General features: G+C 36.0%; 4 protein-coding genes across 4 annotated transcripts; 2 read left to right on the forward strand and 2 right to left on the reverse strand.

Moving 5' to 3' along the window:
• The first annotated feature begins 339 nt into the window (after nt 1-339).
• LOC128242215 (uncharacterized) lies at nt 340-2,798 on the forward strand. Its single transcript, XM_052959299.1, has 2 exons — nt 340-437; nt 1,711-2,798. The coding sequence occupies exon 2, from the start codon at nt 1,714-1,716 to the stop codon at nt 2,632-2,634; it is 921 nt and encodes a 306-aa protein (XP_052815259.1). The 5' UTR covers nt 340-437; nt 1,711-1,713; the 3' UTR covers nt 2,635-2,798.
• Nucleotides 2,799-8,030: 5,232 nt separating this feature from the next.
• On the reverse strand, nt 8,031-15,657 carry LOC128242219 (ER membrane protein complex subunit 8-like). Its single transcript, XM_052959305.1, has 5 exons — nt 15,421-15,657; nt 11,704-11,780; nt 10,447-10,516; nt 9,911-10,002; nt 8,031-8,972 (listed from the first exon to the last, which is right to left on the reverse strand). Exons 1-5 carry the CDS (start codon nt 15,625-15,627, stop codon nt 8,819-8,821), a joined length of 600 nt encoding a protein of 199 aa, XP_052815265.1. The 5' UTR covers nt 15,628-15,657; the 3' UTR covers nt 8,031-8,818.
• Nucleotides 15,658-15,781: 124 nt separating this feature from the next.
• LOC128242220 (transmembrane protein 42-like) lies at nt 15,782-20,808 on the forward strand. The gene is made up of 6 exons (XM_052959306.1): nt 15,782-15,882; nt 16,156-16,327; nt 16,764-16,910; nt 17,564-17,660; nt 20,124-20,197; nt 20,469-20,808. The coding sequence occupies exons 2-5, from the start codon at nt 16,157-16,159 to the stop codon at nt 20,162-20,164; spliced, it is 456 nt and encodes a 151-aa protein (XP_052815266.1). The 5' UTR covers nt 15,782-15,882; nt 16,156; the 3' UTR covers nt 20,165-20,197; nt 20,469-20,808.
• LOC128242202 (uncharacterized) lies at nt 20,189-23,778 on the reverse strand. Its single transcript, XM_052959279.1, has 2 exons — nt 20,992-23,778; nt 20,189-20,627 (listed from the first exon to the last, which is right to left on the reverse strand). Exon 1 carries the CDS (start codon nt 23,770-23,772, stop codon nt 21,628-21,630), a length of 2,145 nt encoding a protein of 714 aa, XP_052815239.1. The 5' UTR covers nt 23,773-23,778; the 3' UTR covers nt 20,189-20,627; nt 20,992-21,627.
• Between the last annotated feature and the right edge of the window lie 1,606 nt (nt 23,779-25,384).

Here is a 25,384-nt window from a genome sequence, read left to right on the forward strand (position 1 = left end):
GAATGTCATAAAGCTATATTAAACCATCCCGTTTTGGGCCTGTTATATACATTACACTGACAACATTACAAGTACATTATTGCAACAATCAACAATGAGGAGCACGTGTAAAACAACAATAGAAATTTTAAAGCTGAACACTGAAAAACCTTGTAAATACTTAAGTGGGTACTAGTTTCTAGTGTTATTTATCAAAGGTAAACCGGTGTGACTGAAAGCTGTGAAGGACTGTCATATAAAAATCGTAATAAAATCCGTGCACGTTCAATAATTTGGACTAGGGACAGAGCCTTACCGACGTCCCGTTGTAATACCGTCTCACGAATAGACGATTGCACTTATTACTAGCGGTGCAGTTCAGAAACTCTCCCTGGAAAAATGGCCCTCTGAATGTCAACTACTATTTTTGTTCCATTTGCATTTTAAAACTATTCAAGGTAAATTTTTACTTGCAATTTTTGTCTAGTAATTGTGTAAGACATCTATGTCGTTTTGGCATTACATTTATGGTCAATTGTTTGACGGTTGTTAGGACGTTTAATTATGTGTACACAACTGAACAGTAATCGGATATAGACGTTATCCGTTTCAAATTTTGTTCATTTTCTGTCAGTGGTATATTTTAAGGAGTACAAATAATATTGTCTTTGAGCTTTAGAAGCAAAAAAAGGAAGCATATTATATTTGTGAATAACTGGTGAATGATATGTCTTGACTGACGCTAGCCACTTCAACAGCGACCACTGAGCAGTTTTATGTTGTTGTTTTTTCTAATGGAAGAACATGTGTATTAAAGAGGAAACGTTATGATATTATATCAGAAGAGCATTGTTCTGGGTGTTGAATGTTCAAATTAAAGGAAATACATAAATAGACAGTGGAAACCTCTGACACCTGTAGCCAGGATGGGAAAATTTACCTGGTTAAACAGCTTATGAAATTATGTTATTAAATCTATGCTATTAAAGCTTATAATATTATAAAATATTATCAGTTGATTCAACGATGCTTTCTCAATGAGCATGAATAGCAGAACCAGATGACATGCAAAACTAAATGGGTGTGACCGATCATGAAAATGGTAATAAAACATCTTGCACCCATCCTGATTGGAAAAGACATTTGTTGACTCATACATGAAAGGACACAAAACAGTTCTGTTGAATAGAACAATCTGTAGCATGTGTAAAAAATCCTTTTTCCTAAACTAATTTGAGCTTTCATCTTCTATTCAACAAACAGCTGTATTTGCAAGGCTCTTGACATTTTCTTGATCATAATGCATAATCAGATACATTCATGGTTGAAAGGTTCTCACTTAAATCTGAAAAGTGTGATTCCTTAAGGCATGATTAAGAATCTTACCTACCTTTGCTTGGTCCAGCCAAGCCCGTGTTAAACCTCCGCCCTGCGGGGGGGGGGGGGGGGGGGGGGCTGAACTGCTGGTAAAATCTCCCCTCACCCCAGGGACGCTAGGTAAGGCCCATTCCCCGCTACTTTTGCCGTGAATACAAAACCAACACACCCGGCACTGCAGGGTATACCCCCGGACCTGGGGGCCGTGGTTACAACTGACTGGTACATAAAGTGTGACTTGAGGGACTGCCAAAAAGGAGCATCCTGTTAATATCATTTAAACAGATTTAACATACATACAAACACAAGATTCATCAGTCAGTGTCTTAATAATTGCTTCTATGTTTATTTCAGATCATGACTGTCGTCAGCAAATTGAGCCAACACGTTGGCCGCTACAGCAAACTATTCAACCCACAGTCAGTGTCCTGTATCCTGGGAAACCATATCAACAGCAATGGAATCACTCAGCAGGGAAGATGGAAACATAGTGATTCCGATAACTTGAAAGATCCAGAAAGCGGTTTGCCTTTCTACGATTCTAAGAAAGGAATGCTAGTTTATACTGGACCTTTGACTCAGAATGTCACAAGAATAAAGGCTGTGTCTCTTACAACAAGTCTTGTTGCAGTTTTTGCCCAGCCGTTTGTAATTGCTGCAGCTCAAGAAGACATGATGATGAAAGCTGGCGTGTTAGGTACAATAAGTACAATTATATTTTGTACGCCAGTTTTGCTCCACCTTGTGGCAAAGAAGTATGTGACAGACATTTATTTCAACGAAGATACCAAAATATTCACATTTGCAAGAAAATCCTTCTTTCTTCGAAGAAAAGAGGTTGAGTTCAGGGCAGAGGATGTTAAGTTGCCATTCGTTGGTGGACTGTTTGTCAATCATATCATCAAAGGTGGGAAATACTTTATTGATGCGACACAATTCCGAAGTAAGGACATTTACAAACACATGGTTGGCTATGACATGCCAGAAGTTGATGATGATGAACACAACCTGGAAACAGCAAAGACAAGTTTAACAGTGAAAAAAGGGAAGAAATTTGGACTTTTTGAAGATGAAGAGGAGGATAATGAAAATACTGACATTCATTTTAACAAGAAGATTGGTCTGATGCAAGATGAACCAGACAAAACTAGCCGACGTCCAAAAATGATGACACCACCTATGCCTACAATGTATAGCGATCCAGTGATGATGGACGATGATGACGATGGTTATGTGTCTCATCCTAAAACATCCAAGCAAAAGAAAATGAAGCACTAACTTGCTATTTGTTTTATTTTATTAATAGTTTACATTAAGTAATCTTGTTTTGGGGAAATGTTTCTTATACATTTAAGGTATTTAAATGAACTCACTGTAAACTAATAATTGGAAATGTATATTTTTGAGAAAAGTTGAGATACTAGTAAACATTGTCAGTGATACTTTTGATTACTTGTTACTGTCCTGCTAGATATACAAGTTCTATATACACCAAGTGGTTACTTACTCTCCAATTCAGAGAAAATTGTAAAATGCATCTCTGGTTTGCCGGAAGATATACCTTCAAAATACGAGGGTTGATCCAGATTTATGTACTTTTTTAATAATTCAAATATCATTTCACATAGAACATAGAAACTTCACATTCAATACATATAACACCTCCTATATAATTCCTGCAATTTTCAGAGCAAAACATAAAATTTTCGCTGAATTACAAAATTAATAACAATTAATTAAAAAAATAATAATGCCTTTTCAAAGCAATCCGGTTCATTAATTGTTCACCTTTCCTTGCAAATTTTCGCAGGAATGTTTTTGAATAACGCATACTTTTTTTTCTCGTCCTCGCATAATGATCGAGGGACCCATCTTGCACAAACTTTTCGCACGCCTAAATCGTCTCTTAAAACCCTTTGCACTTCTGTACCCTGCCCCGACGATGCTTGCTATAACATTGTCAAATGGCGATCCACTCTGATGACGTTCTTCACCGACCTCACTAAAGTCGTGCACTTTGTCTTTTTCTGTCCTCTTCCCTTATCGTCCTCTATTGAATATGATCCGTCGTCTGTTGAATATGATCCTTCTCTTAAACGTTAATGCCAGTTAAATACTTATGAATGGCACATGTTGCTTCATTTCCACCTCGGCCATCATTATCATAATCTGTGTCCGCGTTTTCCCCAATTCAACCCAAAACTTCATCGTCTCGTGCTTCAACAAAGTCTGATGACACTATGTTGTATCCCAGACTGTGCTTGTAATCAAGTCAGAATATAACGACTTTTAAACGGAAATGACGTCAGAAATTTGAACAGTATATTTGTATGAAGTCGGCGTAATATGTGACGTAATTTGGCGGAATTTCATAGATAAACATGGAAGAAAAGCATGTTGTAAGAGATACATAAAAAGTTTGTAAACGTTCATTTTAGACAGTGCGCCAACCGGGCATTCCTGTTATTTTAGAACCCGTAATTTTTCAACACTCATTAATTTTACAGACCTAAATTTCATACCGTCTATGCAGAATACTTTGAATAAGATCTTCATGAATTTAAAAATGATTTGGACAAAAAATATAGAAAATATGACTTTGTAAGAAGTCCACGTAATTCTGGATCACCCCATTGGCTTAGTACTTAGCCTTTTCCGTTGATAAATAGAGTACACTTGGGCCTACAGTCATCAAACTTGGTAGGAATATTGGTCATTAGGACATGGTCCTTATTGATTTGAGGTCATTAGGTCAAAGGTCACGTCCGTGGAGAGATTGAACACAAAAGGCTTTTCTGATTGATAACTAGATTACTATGGTCCTAAAACTTGGTAGGGGGGTTGACCTTTACTAGCAGATGCTTCTTGTTGATTTTGATGTCAAAGGTCACAGTGATGACCATGAATACAATAAGTTTGTCTGATTGATAACTAAAGAACTGTTTGGGCTTACAGTCCTCAAACTTAGTAGGGAGGTTGTTAATGACAAGCAGTTGACCCTTACTGATGATGAGATAAAAGTTCATAGTCACAGTGACCTTGAACTCAAAAAGCTTGCCTGATTTTAAACTAAAGTACTTTTATGCTAAGCCTCTGGTATTCAAGTCAATATTTGTTTATTGTCGGATATCATGTAATATTTAAAACAGTTTTGTTGTCAGTTTTTTATTTTTTTCTTGACTTTACCAGTATTTTATCCCTACTAAAACCATTTTTGTTTATACTTAAATTATAAATTTTCCGCAATTTGGGTGTCTTACTGTTATATAATTATAAAATTAGTTTTTTCAGATGTATTATCTTGAAAAAAAAATTGGTCCAAGTATTACATACAGGGCAAAATCTAGTTTCTATCTATATTTTGATACATGTCTGCCTTCTTCAATTGCGGATTTGTGACAAAAACAATGGAAGTTTGATAAAATTTTCTTAGACAATTTCAAAGATAAATATTTCTTAAAATAAAACAAATTTTTAAAATGCCTGTAATAAATCAATCTTGTAGACTCATTTATAAGACTTTGCAGACTTTGTATTGCCAAATCTTTTAGTATTAGTTTTGAACAATGTCATATATGTGTTGCCCATGTTGATTTATTAGCCTCATCTTCAGTTTTAAGCATCTTGTAAGCATTGCTTTGGATATCTACTGTTTTTCATTCTGGTAAGATTAAGCCAGTTCTTTGCACATAAACTACCGACAGTTAATATCTAAACATTAATTTTCACCACAAAATTGACTTGCGATGTGCATCTTCCGGTAAAAATACATTCAAAGCCAAGGCCATGCTATGGTCAACATAGCATATGTACCAGCTATGTACTATCAAGATAAAGTCAACACTAAGTGGTCGAAGGTCTTGATAGTTATTTTTGAATCTGCTCCATAACTAATTGCTGGAAGGAGTTAAAAATAACCAATCGGTAACTTCTTCATTTCCTGCTCTTATCATTTTTTTTTATATATAACGACAGCACACATTGTTTCAATAAAGGAAATGATATATATGATGTATTATACTTTCCTTTCGTATGGTATCTAATCAAGCAACGAAACACCTTTAGAAACGACTGAAAGGGGCATGCATTGTAACCTCAAATACATGGGGATGGGGTACTACAATGTACGACGATTGAAGTGACTTTTACATAAACAAAATTACACCAGACGCCATAAAATGGATACAGATGTTTGTTTCCTCGCCCAATGTGGACACACGCGCTCTTGGTCCTCAAAACAGTTTTTACTTTTCTCCATGTGCCATTCACCCATTCCCCTTGTTCAAATAAAATTTGCAACTCTCACATATTTGCCGGTAGATAGCCTTTCAGCGCGTTCACGCTTTGATATTAAGAAGCCATTTATAGTATTTTTGTAAGATTAGTTTGATGCAGAAGGTCTCCAGTGCTATGATGAGGATGAATGGTGCATGATCATTAGTCAGAGACACCCATTCCAGGTTCATCTTTTCATCCTTTGGCTGAATTCCTCTTAAAGCATTGGTTTTTAAGCAAAGATAACTACATGTACATCACAATTGATGAATAGGTTTAGTAGTCATTTATTTGCATACAAAAATGAAAGTTAAGAGCCCCACTATCCCTACTTTTTGCTCTAAATATCCCTATTTTACCCTACTTTTTCAAAAAAACCCTCTTACTTTTATCCCTTCTTTTTTGTTATTGGTCACCTGAAAGCCTGAATAACTCTTAAGTGACCGAAGCGATATGGCTGGTTATCAAACTTGTCCGATATATTATGCCCATACACATTCTGACTAAATTTGTTTATGGTTGGACAAAGGCTTCAAAAATTATTGATCAGACAATACTGATTTGAGGTATTTTCTATAATGAAAGGGCAATAACTCTCGAGTGAATAGAGTGATATGGCTGGTTATCGAACTTGTCCTTAATATTATGCCAATACACATTCTGTCCAGATTTGGTGGAAATTTGGTGATGATTGATCAAAGGCTTCTTAAGTTATGAGCAGACAACATACTGGACGCAACCATCCCCTACCATCCGTCCAAACGCTGCAGGTAAAACTATAATACATCCATTTCTTAGAAACAGGTATATTAAATTGAGCTAAAAAATTTAGGAAGGAAAACAACAACAAACTTGTTGCCATTTGTGATGTTTATACCGATTTAAGAATATTGGAGTTAGGACAAAGATCCTTGACTGGAAGGGGCCCCTGCTCCAGAATTTGACGCTCAACGTACAAGTGTGATCTTGAAACTCACATTGTAGATTGATTTTGTCAGTCAGTAGATTAAAGCTTGCTGTTATGATGAAAGCACAATGTCCGCTAACAGGAAACAGTGGTAGTTTGTCAGTGATGTTAAATAACCTCTAATGGCTTGGGAGATCAAAGTCCCGAGTAAATGTTAAACATTTGTTTGCGATAAGTATTCTTGTATAATGGTTTGACATAGTGATATGAATGTTCTCATGTAGCTGGTAAACACATTAGGTGAAAAATTGTCCTCTAGAATATGTGACAACTGTTGAACTGCTTGATGCAAGAGCTTTAACACCTATTTTGTGTTTCAATATACCATGGCATTGGTAATGGATTCAGTAGTTCATTTTAATACGAGCATAACAATATGGACGCCAATACTCTCATCAGTTTTTATGCCAATCAAGGGAACTCAACAAATATTAAAGCCAGAGTTATTGGCCTTGTTACACACATGCATTATACATGAAGGTTCACTGGTAACATGTGTACCAAGTTTCAGGTGAATATCTTGATCAGTGATGATGTACTGCTAAGGATATAGTTTTCAAACAATCCCAACAATAAAAGACTATAACAAAAAAGAAAAAAATTCTTGCATAAAACTTGATAAAAGTCTGACATATTTTATGAATGCAAGTTGTTTTGTGGAATAATCAAAATTAATTCATTGTTTAAAGCACTTATGTTCAAAGTGAAAATAACAATATGATTTTCTGCAAGAAATTCATGTTAACCAGTCATAATGTTTGTACCAGTTGGAATGTATGTACCAGTCAGAAGGTATGTGCCAGTCAGAATGTATGTACCAGTCATAATGTATGTGCCAGTCAAAATTAATGTACCAATCAGAATGTATGACCCTCTGTCACAGTAACATATATGGCAGAATGAAAATTTTGATCTTTTACAAACAGCTACTTGTCATTAACATATAACAATCTGTGCAAGTGAAACTAGTCGAGTTGTTTTTTCAACAAACTACAACTACTCTAAATATATATATATATCTGTTTATTTCAAAACAATAATACACTTAAATATACATAAAGTTGACAACATCTTACACACAGATTTTCTAACTTCTAACTTAACTGTGTAAATTATTTGTTAGGAAAAAAACATATTGCACTACATGAACTTATTTATAAATGTTCTTAAATTAAATAAATGCTAGCACAACTTTCTTTCAACAGACATAAAAAACACAATGAATGACCTATGTAACAAAATAGTAAATAAAATTTATTTACAATTTCATCGAAATTAGTTGATTAATCTATATTGACTTGAACCCGTTTAAGATGGTGAGTAAAGGGAGTGGCCTCCCTTACCAATTTGAGCTAAAATTCAGCCCCATTCTCAATGCTAAAACATATCTTATTCCAAAATGTGAAAATGTAAATCTCAATTTTATGTTGTGTTGTTTTTTTTAAATATATAAAAGATTTAGATCCTAAAATGTTTTGTATGGTTGACTTTGTGTATTCTTAAAGAAACAATCTATTTTTTTTTATTATTTCTGTCTATTTTTAAAGCATTCTTAATCATTTCTAGGCAAAATTGTCCCAAAGCCCCATTTCCCCCCCCCCCCCCCCCACATTTTTCCATTCAGAGAGGCCCTAACTCCATTCCCTAAATTGTGAGGAAAAAAACCCTGTTAGGTATCTTGGTGCTCCAGTACATTCTCTGCACACAACAATGGCACTATTTACAATTTAAATGTTTTTCAAGATAAGTTTTAGGTCTATTGACAATTTTAGAAAACTTCATTTAATATAAGGCATTGAATAACTAAATTGTATTATAAGCGCTGCATTTCTTCATTTTGAACAAAACTCCGTATACTTATAAGTCACAAGTGGGTAGTCCTGCCAACTCCATTACAAACTTGTTAATTAACGTAAAACAAACGAAAGTACTTGTATTGAACATATTTCATGCCAAATTTCATACAAATGTGTTTAATTAGCTCATAGTTCTATTTTCAAATCCCAGCTGGATTACTGAAAAATCCTACGCTATTCTAAATAGAGCTGCTTCTTAAGGAAACCTAAAAAATCAATTAAAAAAAAAGAGTAATGACTCTATTTTCATACAAATAACGAAAACATTTTTGATATACAAATTTTTACAGTGATAAATGATAATCGCTCACTTAATGATAGTTAACAACGATAAAGCATGAATTTCCCTGAAGCTACACACTGGCTATGAGCATTTGCTGATAAGTTCATTGAGTTGTGTGTTCCTCCAATCATTAGCTACATTGTCCAAATGGTTATCAAAGTCTGTGAGATATCTAAACTGCTCTTGTTCCAACAATACTGCTGATGTTTGTCGTGTATCTTCGTCTATCGTGTCACTGCAAGAAAGAAAATACAAAAATTAAGGACATGAAAAAGCCTGAACATGCATATTGTTCTCATTAACCAGGGGCATATATAATTTGATAAATTTTGTAGAATTATTCACCCCTCATAATATCAACGAAAATGACAACTAGAGATATAAATTATGTACATGTATTTAAGGCTATAGATTTAAGAAGTAATCATTATAATTATTACTGATAAATATTTGTGCTTAATTTATAATCTTCTCATGATTTGACCTAATGATCTTGTTTTTGACACCATGTGAACTGATTTAAAAGGCTACTAATATTACATCAAGGGGAACATTCTGAACACAGTTTGAACAGCGTCTGACCAATTAATACCAATATTCCATTTCTGGACATGATTTTTCAAATATTTGACCTATCGACTTTGACCAAGTTTCAAACAAGTCAATGATTTTATTAAGGAAAACATTCTAATTAAGATCAATAAATATTGGACCCAATATATATTACCTCTAGTATGTTCTTAAGATTTTTTCTAAGATTTGACCGAGTGACCTCGTATTTGACGCTATGTGGCAAGCGATTGAGATTTTATCAAGGGGAACATTCTGACCAATCCCTACCAAGGTACGGCTCCAGACAGAAAAAAACGGAAAATGTAAAGACGGACAACGCCAAAACAATATCTCCCTCCCAAAACCTTAGGTTCAGTGGGGGATAACTTTACAAGTACTAATTAATCCTGACCTATTGGCCGTTTTATACATATATCGAAAAACAAGTGTACCAAAATATTATTGTTTTTTTTAAGCCACAATATTACTTTTCAATATTCCCACTAACTACAACAGCAATGGAAATGGCAAATATTACTTCAATGACCTATTTTTCACAAAAAAGACATGGTAACCTTTTTTCAGCTAAAATTGTACGAACGCAGTTTCGGAAGCACTTACTTTTTCACCTCCTTCCAGTCTGCAGAATCCTTCATAGAGAAAACCTTGTACACATCTCGAGTTGATTCAGGGTTCACTCTGTTGTTGTCGATCTGAAACAAGAAATCAAACTACCAGCTCTCATATTTTCCATGTCATGAGTTATTAGTGGGTTTACAAAATTTGCCAATTTGGAACTGCTAACTGCATGCTGATCTATGATTAAGTTTTCCACATTTTGTTCTGTAAAACCTAGGACCAATGATGATACGGGACTGGAATCCACTACGACGAAAAATGTCGTCTGGCTTATGCACATTTCACTCTATTGATGGATCGTGAAAAACTCCCAAAGCATATCATGGTAATTTTCATGATTTCGTCCCAAGATTCACCATGGACGTTTTAATACATCATCCTACTCCTAGGTACAGTGTACTAGATTTTAGATGAAATTAACACACAATTTTTTTGTACAGTTCCATTTTATATCAAATGGCATTTGTATCATGTAAATAAATTTGTTGCTTAAGGTATGACAATGACCAACTACTTACCATAAATATACAAGCATCTGGGTAGTAGTCATGTATTTTCTTCCCAATATGCCGAGCTATAGGATTCAAACTGAAAAGAATTACATGTATTTTTATATAACAACACTATGTGAAAAACCCCACCTTAAGCCAGTAGCAAGTAATTACATTTTCATTAGGACAGTAGTGAGTACAAGATTTTTTGTTTATAATTGCCAAACTTTAAAAAAAATGTCTACTCCTGTTGAATGATTAGTTTAAATGCAGCCAAACTCATTTTTAAAAGTATAAAAAAATAACTTTGAAAGAAGTATCACAAAAATCAAATTCAAAATTATTACTTCGACTCAATTCTTATTTCACAACTTGGCCAAATCCTTATTTCACAATGTGCCCTAATCCTTATTTCACTATTTGCCTAATTCTTAATTCCTTACTTGATAATATCACATATTGACCCACTCCTTATTTCACTATATGCCCCAATTCATATATATATATATATATATTTGTCTCAATCCTTAGTTCACTACTTACCCCAATAAATCTAAAGTTTTTTTACTACCGTACCTGCACAAATCCTTATTTCACTACTTATCAAATGCCCAACTTCTTATGTCACCATTTGCCTCATCTTGACCTAAGGCCTAAAAAAAAAATACATTTGGTTCGGGTTACCCGACCCTACCTACGGAATAGGCGCCGACCCTACCGTTTTTATAGTCAGTTTGAAAAAAAAATTGAAAAACTAAAAAAAAAAAAAAAAAAAAAAAAAAAATTCGTTTTTTTTTAATTGCTTTTCAATATGTAGTTTAAACCTTATACACTTATACAGAAGATAGCTTTAACACCATTCTCCAATGATGAAAATGATATTCTTATATAAAGCCTAATAAAAAAAAAAAAATAAATAAATAAAAAGCCTACCTACCCTACATATTTTTGAAAAGGATGTAAACCTAACCAAACAATTTTTTTTTTTAGGCCTTATGATTTTGTCACTACATGACCAAGCTTAACTGTATCATTAGTTAACTAGTTGTTCCAATCTTGACTCACTCCTGATTTTTCTATTAACCCAAGCCTGACCCTATCATTATTTTACTACATGTCCCACTCCTAATTTCCGTACTTGACCCAGCTGTAACCTACATGTATTATTATTTAACTACAAATGTCCAGCTCCTTATTTCACTACTGCAACCCCCTCCTTAATTTACTGCTTGTCACTGCAAATAACAGAATTGTGGGCCTTCAATTGAAACAATTCATACTTACTCGTTATCTTGTAAATGCTCATTGGCTTGGTAGTATCCACCGATCACATATCCTTTACTTTTGCAGTAGGAATCAATCTGCCAAAAACGAAACACAATTTGAAAGAAACTTTCTGGGATATACATGTATCTGTACTGGACAATAGTCGGTACAAAATAAAGAGCAGCACAACAGCCATTTGGGCCTGCTGAAATTCATAGGCATAAAGGTTAGCACCTTCTCAGATCTGGGTTTGTATGTTAATTTTGTTTGCAAAAAGTATACGAGACTTGTACATTTTCTGAAAATGTAGGCATTTGTATTTTGAAGGATATTAAGATAAAATTGATGATATTAAGATACATGTTGATGTAAACATGATTGATGACTTGACTATGCATTCCTTACTTGCAAAAAGTAAGTGAATTATGAAGGGGGACAAGAGGGTTATCATAAGATGGTCAAGTCAACGATACTGCCACCTATGGACTAGGGAAGGGTGTGTGGTCATTTGAGGTCACTACTCCTGTAAAAGTTTCATTCTGATCATACGACTATGACAACAGTTATTCATTCACCTTATTTGGACTTTAAATATAGTAATGAGTATTATATAATCCACAGGGGCAAGGTTTGCATTCATGCCACAGCCGTATAGCCACAACCACCCATATTATGAAAGGCAAAAATGTACCAAGATTTTAAAATAATGGGGGGACTGTAACTACTGTGTAGTATTTAAATTCACAAGATATTTTTAATATTGTTCTTTTGACATTTATAAACGGAGATGACTCGCTCATACATTTACCAGCCAATAACTTTGTCAAATCTTAACCAAACTTAAAATCAAGTGATTTAGTACTAGTTACAGTTTCCCTTACATTATTAAACAAGAACTGTCAGAGGACAGCACGCTTGACTATGTGCAGCTTTGTCTTAAAAATGAATACAATAAAGATGTAATATGTGCCTGTCAAAAGCAATAAAAAAAAGACAAATTAAAAAGCAAACTCTGCTATGCATGAAACCGCTTTTCAATGATTGTCAGTAGAACTTCAGCCGTTGTTGCGAGATTCAGTTTTTTACTTTTTTTCTATTTTAAGTAACAGTTACCTTGATATTGAGCCTATGTGCCCCAAATGCAATCCCTTGGAAATCCAGCATAAACTCTTCCTACATACCAAGTTTGGTCACAATATGTCAACCCTAACTTAAGTTATTCAGTACCAACTGTTTTTCTTTTTAAGTAACAATGATCTTTACTCGAAGGGGCCCTAACACTATCCCATGAAAGGTCTCCATAAACTCTTCCTCTATACCAAGTTTGATCACAATACGTCAACTAACCCTAAACCTTACTATAATTATTAAATACCATAAGCGAGTTTGATGCTGCCCTCATGCCGGCCCAACAAGGGCATATGTCATTCTAATAACCAGGTTTCACTTTGGTTAAAAATATAAAAAATGTGCCTGTCAAAAGCAGTAAAAAAAGTCAAACAAGGGCCATAATTTGTATTCAGGGTTAATATGAAGTTTCAGAGTAACAGATAAGTGTATTTGCGTAAATACTCTATTAAAACTATAGATAACGCAATTGTTTGAAAATCGGTGACTAACGAAACGCATAAGAAAAGGCAGAATATGCAATTAATTTAAAAGGGACGCATAATGAAATGAAAAGGAGAAATGGAAACTCGTTTCGTCTAATTCAGCGAACTCGATTCGGTCACTTTCCGGAAGCAAGTGGTAAATAATCGAAGACCTCGGGGTTTGACTAAAGACGCTTTCTGTTGATTAATAAGTAAATACATGTCAAGAAAAAGAGGTTGAAAAAGGTTCTACAAACTCAGTCAAACATATTAATACTTTATTTAAACCAACCATCATCATCAAAGATTCGACAAATTGGACACATTAATTACAGAATCAGTGCTGTCATGGGATGTTAAAGGCACCGCAGGGTCAATAATTGATCAGATTGTTTAAGTCATATATAGTTATTCTATACATTGTTAGTTAATACTAAGTGTTAAATCTGTTTGTTTCGAAATTCTAGTTTATTTTGTAATGTGAACTTTACGCTATACAGCAACTTTAAACACCCAATTTCGCTCATTATTAAGTTTTTACCGGTTATTGTTTCCAATAACACTAAATAACTAGTGTTGTGCCGATAATCGATTATAATCGACAATTGATCGGAAAGGCCTACGTCGGCGACAATCGATAGTGAAAATTGAACAATCGATTATAGAAACAAAGGACGTAACCGCTACCGACAAATTTACTTATTTCTGGTTAATGCTAGTTTATGTTGAAATGTTAAGGTGTTACTATGTTAAGTTATGTACTCATATTCTTATCAAGTCAATAAGTCACTACAGTACCTTATTACAAATTTTCTTTGTAATTTAACTGCTAAAGGATTGGTTCTCAACTTCTCATGTTTGTGGTTTAAAAGTGATTTTTAAAACATGTTACCATTTAGCTTCTATATATAACCATGTAAGAATTTAGTTTTCTCAGTTTTCTGAAAGAAACTGTTCCTGTAAAACAGAAACTGTTCTTGCAAAACATATAGAATATTCAACTGCTTGTTGTACTTGTTACTGACTGATTATTAAAAAGAAATTGATATCTTTCTTTGTGTTTATTTTACACATGTACATATACAATACTAAACGTAAGACAATAATTAGAGCCTGTGGTCTCATGTTCTGTAATAGTAACTTGTTAACACTAAAAGATAGTCGCGTTCTGAATAAATAATGTAATTTATATAACGAAATCTACAAACAATATTGTAAGGGAACATTGGTGCTTAAAACTGGTGCATGCACTGTATCTGTTTGCCTTAAACATGATGAGCAAAGATAATTAAATAATAATTAAAACGATTAAAAATCGATCATTGATCGGTTTCATAAACCGATTATCGATAGTAACATTTCTGTCTGATTCCCAACACTACTAATAACAGACAATTGTTCATTGTTGTTTCTCAATTAAAAAAAATTAAATACGACTGGGGAATAAAAACTTGAGATACTCATTTATAACATAAGATACCCAATTTTTTTTCAAAAGTGTAGAGTAATACTCAAATACATTGGAATACTATTATCTGTAACTCTGGAGTTATGTTACTTCATTGCATTATGATCCTGAACAACTGTGTGAAGTATTAAGTGAATTGAATGAAGTGTAATTGAGTTATAAGTCAAGTGAGAATTCTAACTTGCTCTAAAACTTTAACCGGACGCCCACACAAGTAGTAAAGCCTCACATTTCTTTGAATAGTCAAGCTAAAAGACCTGTTATTGTTTTAAATAGCTATTCAATAGCGTAGCTATAGGGGTGTGGCATAACCTCTAACCTTGCCCCTGTGATATAATGCACCAGTCAATTGTAACCACGCCCCCCCCCCCCCGCCAGGTCCGGGGGTATACCAGGGATAGAGGGGGAATTGGTCCTTGTTTTTACCTTTATAGTGGCCCCGCAGGTGAATGTGGTGGTTTTGTCTTCACGCCAAAAACAGCGGGAAATGAGCCTTACCTAGGATGTCCATGGGGGTGGCATTTGACGGGGATTTTACCAGCAGTGTGTCCCCGCAGTGCAGGGATTATACCCGGGATTGGCCAGACCGAAAGTCTAAGTCCCCACTATCCCCGAGACCTGGGGGAGCAGTGGTTACAATTGACTGGTGCATAACTGTTACAGAAATAAATTCACCTGAAGTAAGGCTGCCTCCAGCATTGGTGCAAGTGTCAAGGAAATATGAAATAATGGAATGCAGTCCACAAATTTAATTTGCTTCTTTTCTTTCACATTTTTACTATCTTCAGCTAGAAGAATACCATTCACGGCACAGTGGGGATACTTTGCCGCGTGAAGCAAAAGTTTTGCGTATGCTTGAATGCTGACTGATATGTCCGCCATGTTTCACGTCTTGTGCGTTTCTGCCGGGTAGCTCTGTATTTCTTTAAGCCGGATGTTTTAGAAATAATAAATTATAAAGGGAAACAATGCCAGGGTTAGCACTCTGTCTTTTAGAAGTATATAGTTGGAACAGTTTAGGGATTTAAATTATTTGACGCAAAAGGACACTACTAATTATTCTCCCCGTGTTCCAATATGGCGGCGCCCATGTCAAACAAATTAGTTGTCAATATAATTTTGTAAAATATAAGCAATGTAAGTGTTGTCATTATCCAATGAGTCATTCACCCGATGAACATGTATTTCAAGCATAATATGTGTGTTTAATAATACCCTAGCCATTTGCTTTTGAATATGTTTCGTCAAAATATTACAATTATGTAATTTCCGGACCCAATTATTCGGATAAAACGGTGTCTATAACAAACATAAATTATCATTAGTAAGTTTTATATCTGTCATTTTAATAAGTGTGTGTAACTTACACTTTTAAAATTATACCTTAAATTCTTTGAATTTTTTTTACAGAATGGCCAACATTATGAAAAGTCGACATGTTGGGGCTAGCTTGGCAGTATGTGCCGGTACAATGGCAGCACTGGCATCTGTGTCGGCAAAACTTGCCATGACAGAAGAGACTGTCCATCACATCTGTCAGGAAGTCCTGTCTTCATTTAGCCAGTCTGCAGTTTGTGACACTGTAAGATAATTTTATTTGTTCAAGTTTTGTTTGAAGGACCTCCACACAGTTCAGTGACAATATATGATAGTGACCACACAGGGATGCACATGTGATATGGTCAGATAATGAAGACTTCACAAATTGCTATGTCAGCATGTGCAGCTGGTAGGGGTCAAACCCTTGACCTCACCCATTGCAGGATAACTTTAAACGCTAATTCAATAGCAAAGAACATTAAATACCACTCTGTGTATGACATGTTTGTTCATTTGATGGATATATATCAATAGGAAAGGGAAATTGATAATCATTCTTTGTATGAAGATCTTCAAGATGTCACAGCTAAATAGTTAATTAGCCTAATCATATGAATGTTCAGGAATGGACTAGTTACTTATTATCAAAATGGATAGTTTCAAAAGCTATGTTTATTTTATATTCTTTTTTATTTCAGTTGTCTTACCTATTGAGAGTTTCGTGTTTTGCTGGAATCTTCCTGTTTAACTCGCTGATGTGGACATTTTACACAAAGTCTCTGCAGTATTGCTCTTCAACTATAGAAGCCACAATCACAAACACAGGAGCTAACTTTCTGGTAACAGTATGTACAGTGTTTCTACCTCTCAATTTTGAAAGAAAGCCAGGGCCTTTCTGTCATTTGGCTAGGAATTTTCCTTGAAATGAACTGGAATCAGTGATTTTATTAAAATATTTTTACTGCCTGTGCCTTGCAAATTGGGAAAAAAGTCCAGATTGGGAAAAATACAAAAACAGATCCAAATAGCAAATATATAAGAAATTTATTGCTTTTTCATTGACTAACATAATGTGCATTTATCAAATTGGGAAAAAATATAATTTTTAGGGAAAAACAGACATTTTTTCGCAAAGGGAAACAGCCTGTAGAAGGCAGTAAATTGCACCAAAAAAAAATCACTGAGAATGCCTTAAAAATAGTTAGAAAAGAAAAGAATGTGATTAAAGTTATTTTTTAAAGAGTACACCACATTTTTCAAATAAAAAAAGGCTTGTCTTTGTTTTATTAAAAACATAAAATTGGGAATTTTCTTTTTAGGATTTGGGAAAAAGTATATGTTTTAGCATTACTATAGGTAAGGTACTTCAAATGAAATTCAACATTAGTGGATGTATGACACTTGTTGAACATCATTGTTTTTGACCTTTTTTACTGCATATACATATGTTTAATGTTGAAACCATATAAAATTGAGTTCAATATCCTCTCATTTTCAGGCTTTCCTAGGGTTAACACTTTTTGGAGAACAGTTGTCATATTTCTGGTGGTTGGGATCATGTCTGATACTGGCTGGTTTGATACTGATACATAAGGGTAACATAATAACGTACATTTGATTATATATTTATATATTTTAATTTGTTCTTTGTTATAATTCTATTTTTTTTATCTCAGCATAAATTATGTCATAATTTCAACAAATGAAACTCTGTCAAACCATCATACATGGCAGTGAGTTTATTTTTTCATTTCCTCAACTTTGACTTAAATTTGAAATAGACTTGTATTGCGCTGTGAAACACTTGTGAATTTGACAGAAAATGTTATGAATTGTGTTTAATTGGGGTAGTTTTAGGTTTCAACTTCCAAATATGTTAAGTTGTACATGTTTATTATCATATGAGATAAGATAAAAAAAATGTTTGATAGTCTTAAGCATTTACAGTATTTCTTTGAAGGCAGAAGGGTACACATGCTGGTCTCCAGAGAGCAGAGGGTGCTACCCAAAAAGGACAGGGTGCAGGACCCTTTCATAAGTCTTTAGCTAAAACCCTAACTTAGGTAGCTTCAATTTAAGAATAAGATCTTTAAAGCTGCACTCACACAGATTGAACGTTTGACAACTTTTTAAATTTTTGTCTTGGAACAAGCCAATCTATGCGAAAATGCATGTAAACCAGTTTTATAAGACTGCTGACAAAAAAATGAGATCACAGATTTTGATTTTTAAGTTAAAAAAATGATGTTTTATGCATTTTATGCTCACCAGAGCACAAAGTGCTGAAGGTGAGCTTTTGTGATCGGTCTTTGTCCGGCATCCATCCGTCAGTCCGTCTCACATATCAACCTTTGTAAGGTACTTACCATTACTCCAATTATAAAAATATACCCACTAAACACTACTTACCCTAACTAACCCTACCTAACAAGGGATACCCAACAAATATGATCGTCTATAAGTAATGAAGGAATTAGTACCCAACATTTACCCATTTGTGTGTGTACGTCCGTTCTCGTCTGTCCGTCCGTCCGTCAACATTTGCTTAAAAGACATCTCCTCTAAAACTACCTGGCCAAATTCAATGAAACTTCACAGGAAGCTTCCTTGGGTGACCCTCTACAAAAATACAACAAGGGGTCACGATTGATCAACAACAACAACAAAATGGCTTACTTCCTGTTCTGTTTTGAAAAACATCTCGTCTGAAACTACCACTCCAAATTCAATGAAACTTTACAGGAAGCTTCCTTGGGTGACCCTTTACAAAAATAAAACAAGGGGTCACGATTGATCAACAACAACAACAACAGCAACAACAACAAAATGGCTGACTTCCTGTTTTGCTTTAAAAAAACATCTCCTCTGAAATTACCACTCCAAATTCAATGAAATTTGGGTGACCCTCTACAAAAATACAACAAGGGGTCACGATTGATCAACAAAAACAACAACAGCAACAAAATGGCTGACTAACTGTTTTGCTTTAAAAAAACAACATCTCCTCTGAAACTACCACTCCAAATTCAATGAAACTTCACGATTGATCAACGATAAGAACAACAACAACAAAATGGCCAACTTCCTGTTTGGCTTTAAAAACATCTCCTCTGATACTACCAGTCCAAATTCAATGAAACTTTATAGGAAGCTTCCTTTGGTAACCCTCTACAAAAATGCAACAAGGGGTCACGATTGAACAACAGCAACAACAACAACAACAAAATGGCCAACTTCCTGTTTTGCTTTAAAAAACATCTCCTCTAAAACTACTAGCCCAAATTCAATGAAACTTTACAGGAAGCTTCTTAGGTAACCTTCTACAAAAATACAACAAGGGGTCACGTTTGATCAACAACAACAACAATCTGGCCAACTTCTTGTTTTGCTTTAAAAAACATCTCCTCTGAAACTACTTGGCCAAATTCACTGAAACTTTACAGGACGCTTCATTGCATGACCCTCTACATAAATACAACAAGGCATTGAGATTGATCAACAACAACAACAACAAAATGGCCTACTTACTGTTTTGCTTTAAAAAAAATCTCTGAAACTACCAGGCCAAATTCAATGAAAATTTACAGGTAGCTTCAATACATGACCCTTTACAAATATAACACAAGGAATCGTCATCAGTAAAGATATGTTTAAATTGCAACAATTTTCTTAATGCTTTATCACAGAGTTGTGGCCTTTTCCTTACGTGAGCATTTAGGGCCATCATGGCCCTCTTGTTTCTTAGTTAGTAACGGTTTTAGCCATAAAACATTAGTTTTTGAATGGAAATATAAAAATCTGTGATCGGATCTTTTGTCAACAATCTTTTATCACTGGTTTGCAGATATTTACGCAAAAATTTGCTCATTCTAAGACAAACAATATAAAGAAGTGGTAAAAACGGTAAATCTGTTGGAGTGCAGCCTTAATTTAACGGGCCCCAGTATCTTGATCAAGATTAGAATATGCTGGTGTAGCAATGGAACTTGCATACCATGATACAATAATACTCTACAATGTACAAGATATGTTCTTACAACTGTAACAATGCTTTTCAGGCAATTCTGAGTCTGAGGCTACCAACTTGAAGACCGATTGAGGTCAAAGAACAGTACAACTAAGACAAGATAAGGTAAGATTTATTTCAAGTTTGCAAGGCAAGATACAATTAACATAAGCTTTTTTCAGAGCTTTTTTTAACATAATGTATTATAGAAACTGATGATTTAATAATAGCTAGAAAGAGGAAGGAAAAACTTAACAACAGATATATATACTAAAAACTAAGATCGTATGCATACTAGACAAGATAGGATACATAATATTACATGTACAATAAACAAATAAATAGACATGATAATTTATAAATATGATTGTAAAGTTATCATGTTAACTTCTTTCAGCATCATCTGATGAGGCAGAAGTAATGTTGGTGAACAGATGAAAAGAAGTCTCGACCTGTGATTTTTCTGCCAGCTCTATTTTATAGCGGTACCGGGGGCACGTATTACTCAAGAGTGCAGATAGTGTAACCCTTTATTGATGAATCAAACGGTAAAAGACTGAAAATATACAAACAGACATTGTTCAAGAAAATGTCACATAAAAGTCAAGCGTGACTGAGATGACGTAACATATAGAGAATGACAGAAATGACACACATATTCAATGAATTACATATACAAACATGTTTACAACAATGCCTAAAGCTTTTAGATTAAGAAATTGACAATGATATTTGAATGCTAATTGGTGTTTGGATTAATTGTACAGTACACTTTACAAGAGGTGAAATTAAATTGGTACGAAGTAACATAGGTACGAAAGTTTATACAAATATTTAGAGCTCCTCATGCAGCCTTAACCATTAATCACAGAAGTGAAAAATCATACAAGACATACAATCAATAAAATATAGAAACTTACACTGTGAGGGGGCAAGAATTGACTAAAATTGAGATTGCGGGAAAATTTCATCCATTAAAGTAAGTACAAGTTGAGTGAATAAATTCATACCATTTTCAAAGGTTACACAGCACTATTAGTTTTCTTCTATAAACTGTGAAGATCGACAGGGGTTCAGAACACTCCCCTTCTGATATTTAACTAATATCACCCATTAATAATATATGAGGGTACAACTCAAATCAAACAAACACGACTCTTTTGTAACACACACACGTCGACTAGCGACTTAAAGTGTAATACTGTATAACGAACATAAACGTACAGTTACATAGAGTTCGACATAAAACTGACATGTTACTAAATGCTACACAATGATAATCAACCTCAAATATAAGTACATGAAACCTGACCTAAGGTGTACTTAGTCTTATGTGTACAAGGTGATTCCTAACAATCTGGATTTAGTATAAAGTATGTAAACCACTGTACGCACTTGCAATTAAAAAACACACTGAAATCTTATTTACATTGATTCAGTATAGGAAAATACTTTTAGGATGTCAAATATGAACCTTAATCAAAATACAACACATAAAATCCATATCTATTTGAAAAGTCACATAAATGGCAGTGTTAATACAAGTTGAACTTAAATCACTCGGCATTAACAAGTAATACCATCTCAACAATTGGTCGAACATAGCTCACTAGTTTGTCATCTTTGTAGACCAATACTTCTTTACGAACTTTCTCATCTGAACTAGGGAACACTTTGTTAACACGAGCGATAGGCCAGTAAATACGACTGACCGATTTGTCTCTCAGCAAAACAATGTCACCAACACGAATATTATCTTCATCGTGGTTCCACTTCCTCCTCGGCTGTAATGTCTGTAAATACTCCTTCCGCCAACGACACCAGAATGTATCTGCAAGATGTTTGACTCGTTTCCACTGACTACGTAGCATGTCCTTGACATCCATCTGACCCAGGGGTTGTTCATCTGTGCCGGTCTTTGAGGTAAGTATCGTAGACGGAGATAACACTTCGGGTACGTCAGAGTCATTAGAGACAGGTACCAATGGGCGTGAATTAACAATGGCACAAGCTTCGGCCATTAGTATCACAATGACGTCATGAGTCAGATTCTTGACGTCACTTAGCATCGAATCCAATATGCGACGAACAACACCAATCATGCGCTCCCAGGCACCGCCCATGTGGGAGCTGTGGGGTGTGTTAAATTTCCATACAACACCATTATCATACAAGAACCTTTTCACATCTCCTTGTTCTACTTGTATTGCCTTCATATTGAGTTCGTCGACAGCCCCAACGAAATTTGTACCTCTATCGGAAAAGAACTCATTGACCTTGCCACGAATGGAAACAAAGCGACGCAAAGCGTTGATGAATGCAGATGACGAAAGCTCTTTGACCACTTCGATGTGAATCGCACGAACAGTCATACAAGTGAAAAGCACTGCCCATCGCTTACTGCTTGCCTGTCCTCCTCTAGTGCGTCTGGTAGAAACCTGCCATGGGCCAAATGTATCTACACCTACGTAAGTAAATGGTAGTGCTTCACTGAGTCTGCAGGAAGGTAGTTCAGCCATCTTCTGTGTTTGCAGATTGCCCCGAAGCTTGCGGCACTTGACGCACTTGAATATGAACGATGAAACTCGCCCACTACCCCCAGTGTTCCAGAATCCGGCCTTCCTGACAGCACCTGCAGTGAAATGTCTTCCCTTGTGTTGCACGCTCTCGTGATAATGGCGTATTAGTAAGACTGAAATGTGATGATCACCTGGTATGATTATTGGGTTTTTCTCACAAGTAGAAAGACTACTCCGACTCAAGCGACCTCCTACTCTCAACAAACCGTCTTCGTCTAGATACGGGTCTAGTTGCAGTATATGACTTTGCTTGGAAACTGGCTTTCCTAACTTGAAGCAGTCTAGTTCCTTCAAATAGCTCTCGGCTTGGACTACTTTGATGATGAACTTTTCGGCCTTTTGGTACGATGGTACCTCTTTCCGTTGAGATTTTGCTTGGTCCTTTTCCACAAAGTGTTGAAGGTATGCGATAGCTTGCACTAGGCGCCTCCACTCAGAGAAACGCGAAAAGCGTTCAGAACCAAGACGGCTTTTAATTGCTGACTTAGAGACATTGACATCGACTCTCAACTCTTTGTCGTGTTCTGGTTCGAAAAGATGATACGTTTCGCTGTCAACACTGTTCTCACTGGTCAAATGTGTGGGTCCTTGGAGCCAAGCACTATTCAAAAGGTCTGATGCTGCAAGACCACGGGTAGCGCAGTCAGATGGGTTCAGTTTGGTACAAACGTATCGCCACTGTGCTGGTTTGGTTGAACGTCGTATTTGCTCTACACGATTGCTGACATAAGTATGAAATCTGCGCGTGTTGTTGTTGATGTACCCTAGGACAACCCTACTGTCTGTGTGAAATGTAAATGTCTCAATAGAAATTCCCAAGTGTTCTGCTACAGTTTGTGCTATTTCTACGGCCATGACTGCAGCGCATAGTTCCAACCTGGGGATGGTGTGTCCGGCAATGGGTGCAACCTTAGACTTGCCCAATAGGAACCCAATTTGTGGGGTGTCGGATTCAAAGGTGAGTAAATAAGCCACCGCAGCAATTGCTTGTTCTGAAGCATCTGAGAAGATGTGGACACTACTCGGATGTTGCGTAAAGCCTTTCTCAGAGTATGTACGACATATACGAACTGCCTTCAGATCAGGTAGAGTGTTCACCCAATATTTCCATGTCGTCGACATTGTATCAGGTAATGGTTCATCTCACCCTTGTGTACTGGAGGTCAGGTATCTCATGATAAATCTCCCTTGGATAGTCACCGGTGCTAGAAATCCAACAGGATCAAAGATACTATTGATCAAAGACAATACACCCCTTCTGGTGAAACGTGTTTCTTCTGGCGAGACTGTAAATATGAATGTATCATCGTTCAGGTCCCACTGCAAAACCAAGACTTCTTTGCACAGGCAAAGTTTCGTTCTTTATGTCGATTCCTAGGAGACCCTTTGCTAAATCATCTGACGGAAAAGCGAGCATAACCTCATCACAATTTGAAGCTATTTTGTGCAGATATAACCCATGTGCCTGTAGGTCGTTTTGTGTACGTTTAAGCAAACTCACAGCGTCGGCTGGGTTTGGTAACGAGGTCAGGGCATCATCCACATAGAAGTTGTTGGTAACGAATGACACAACGTCGCTGTCACTGAACTCCACTGATTTTCTCAGCCCATACGTGGCGTTAGCCGGGGACGGGCTGTTCCCGAACACTTGTACGCACATCCTGTATTCAGTTAGAGCCTTCTTAGGATCGTTGTCTTCGTACCAGAGAAATCGTAGATAATCCCTGTGGTCCTCTCTGACGTTGAAACAGTAAAACATTTGTTGAATATCGGCGGTAATCGCAACTGGTTCTTTGCGAAACCGTAGAAGCACACCAAGAAGACTGTTAGTAAAATCTGGACCAGTGAGCAGCACATCGTTGAGCGAAATTCCGCAATATTTGCCGATGAGTCGAAAACGCACCTTATTTGGTCTGGCTTCTGTGGATGCGTTACGCCAAAAACAGGTAAGTACCAACACTCTTGGTCAGGCAGTAAAGTTGGAGCCAGTTCAGCGTGGCCGTTTTCAAACACCTTTTCCATGAAATTGGTGAACATTTTTCTCTTATTCTCGTCTTTTCTCAAGTTGTAGTCCAACGTCTTCGCCCGCCGTTCTGCAGCAACGCGATTGTTTGGAAGCCTTGGTCTGTCTTTTCTGAATGGTAAAGGCGCAAACCATTTACCAGAGGTTTCCTTCTTGAATTATGTTCCCATTATGGCCATAAACTCCCTATCATCATTCGAAAGGCCTGGCTTGTTGTCATCCCGAGTTCTCTTAAAAATGGCATCTTCGCGTACTGCCTGCGAACACTTGCCTGGACATTGGTAAACGTGTAAACCATTATGGCATGGCGTAAGAACAGATTCTCTGCCATCACTAAACAGATATGTTTTCTTCACATTCACATAAATCACTTCTATGGATGTTGCCTAAACATGCTTTGCCAACAATAACCCATCTGCGCATATGGGGCACCGCGTGGGCCAATCTTCTGGTCAAGTACATGGTGGGCTTCTAACAGGTCCCTACCAATCAATATACTAATTTTCGCGTTGTTGTCCAGAGGAGAAATTGTAACGTCTCGGAGATGAGAATGGGACATAGCCACTTCGGGGGTTGGGATTTCGCTCCTCACGTTTGGTATGTTTTGACATTCTAATAAGCTGGGAAACTCGAACATCGTGAGATTGTCAAGGCTTGCTACCACACATCCCTCTGCTATTCGTGCATTAACGACTGTTTGGCCGGAACAAG

Source organism: Mya arenaria, chromosome 8, assembly GCF_026914265.1.
Source record: "Mya arenaria isolate MELC-2E11 chromosome 8, ASM2691426v1".
Taxonomy (NCBI): domain Eukaryota; kingdom Metazoa; phylum Mollusca; class Bivalvia; order Myida; family Myidae; genus Mya; species Mya arenaria.